Genomic DNA, 1,412 nt, shown 5'->3' with positions numbered 1-1,412 from the left:
CAATATTTGGGGGGGGGCGATTCGCTGAATTGCTAGACCGATTTAACTTTTGTTATAAACATTTTCTTCAGTCTATTTTACTGCAACACATATGTTGATACGCCTGTTGTTTGGGAAACTTCAAGTTATAGCTGTGTTTAATAGATCCCTGGTGGGCATCCTTTTGTGGGAGTAGGACTGTAATGCTGCTGAGAAATAATGATACTCTCTCTCTCTTAACTTAAAAAAATATCCAAGCAAGTCAAAACTTTAGAGCTAAAGTACTTAACCCTAAAACTACTGGTCCCATTGGATTTTTTAAACATGTAAAAAAAAAAAAAAACATTTATGCACCAAATTGCTTGGGGGGGGGGGGCCTGTGATTTTATTGGTTACAGGGTACCAGTAAGTTACAAAAATATATATTTATATAAAAAAAAAAATAATAATAATCTTGCAATTAATTTCTGTAGCTACTGCTGGGATTCGTAGTATATTTTATATGGGAAATTATTTCACCTGTTGTGTGTCAGCTCTTTACCTTGAATGATGTGGTTCATATGTAAACAAGTTTGTAATTTGAAAGTTCAGCTTGAAAATAGCTCACATAAAAAAAAAAATATATAAATATATATGTCCTTTTCAACAGAAGTTGTATACGTTTATTTGGTTCTTTTTTATTATTATTTACTGCTAGGCTAGTCACATTTCAAAGTTTTCTTCTGTGTGTGAGTTATATTCCTGAGTTCTTGTAGCTTTTACCAACTGGGTTTAGCATATTCATTGGACAATCAATTTGACCTTGCTGTTGAACACTATGAAAAAGCCATTCAGGTGATAGAGGATAGAATAGTGAACCTGCAGAAGTCATTGAAGGAAAAGTCACAGGATGATTCTGTCAGCACTATCAAGAAGGAGATAGATGAATTAAAGGAAATTATCCCAGACATTAAGAGTAAGATTGAAGATACTGCAGATATCAAAAGAAATATAGAGGAAACCATGAGAGAGGCTGCTGTCGAAAGACTCCGTACATCAGGAGTAAGTTGTAGTTGTCTTTAGTGTTACAAGGTTCTCATTAGGGTCACACAGTGAAGGGTCCTGGACTCTAAATGTGTGTGTGTTTTTTGTTTTTTTTCTCAAGAGTCCCAGTAATAATAATAATAATTTAGTAATAATAACTTAATAAACTAAAAAAAAAAAAGGAAAACGGCACTTTATTGTCAATGAAAACCTTTATTTACAATTTACACTGCATGTTTTTTTCCCTTGATGATTGCGAATTAATTTCCATGATAAGATTAAAAATACTTTTCCTCATCTGCAAATTTTCAAATATCATTTGCATAACCTCTAAAACCTCGTGAATAACTTTCTATTTTTCCTTCACAAAATTTAATTATTACAGTTGATTTGACTGACCTCATAACCAC

The 1,412-nt window shown here is 32.6% G+C and overlaps 1 protein-coding gene across 1 annotated transcript in view; it reads left to right on the top strand.

Annotated features, from left to right (window-relative positions):
* Positions 1 to 1,412, top strand: part of LOC106468330 (nuclear autoantigenic sperm protein-like) — a 24,399-nt gene that overhangs the window by 14,840 nt on the left and 8,147 nt on the right. Inside the window, exon 6 of the mRNA XM_022396663.1 lies at positions 713 to 1,020. Coding sequence (XP_022252371.1) covers positions 713 to 1,020 — 308 coding nt within the window. The remainder of the gene's footprint in view (positions 1 to 712; positions 1,021 to 1,412) is intronic.

This window comes from Limulus polyphemus, unplaced genomic scaffold, assembly GCF_000517525.1.
Source record: "Limulus polyphemus unplaced genomic scaffold, Limulus_polyphemus-2.1.2 Scaffold2965, whole genome shotgun sequence".
NCBI classification, from domain to species: domain Eukaryota; kingdom Metazoa; phylum Arthropoda; class Merostomata; order Xiphosura; family Limulidae; genus Limulus; species Limulus polyphemus.
Note: the sequence above shows the minus strand (reverse complement) of the source record. Positions and strands in the feature narration are given on the sequence as shown.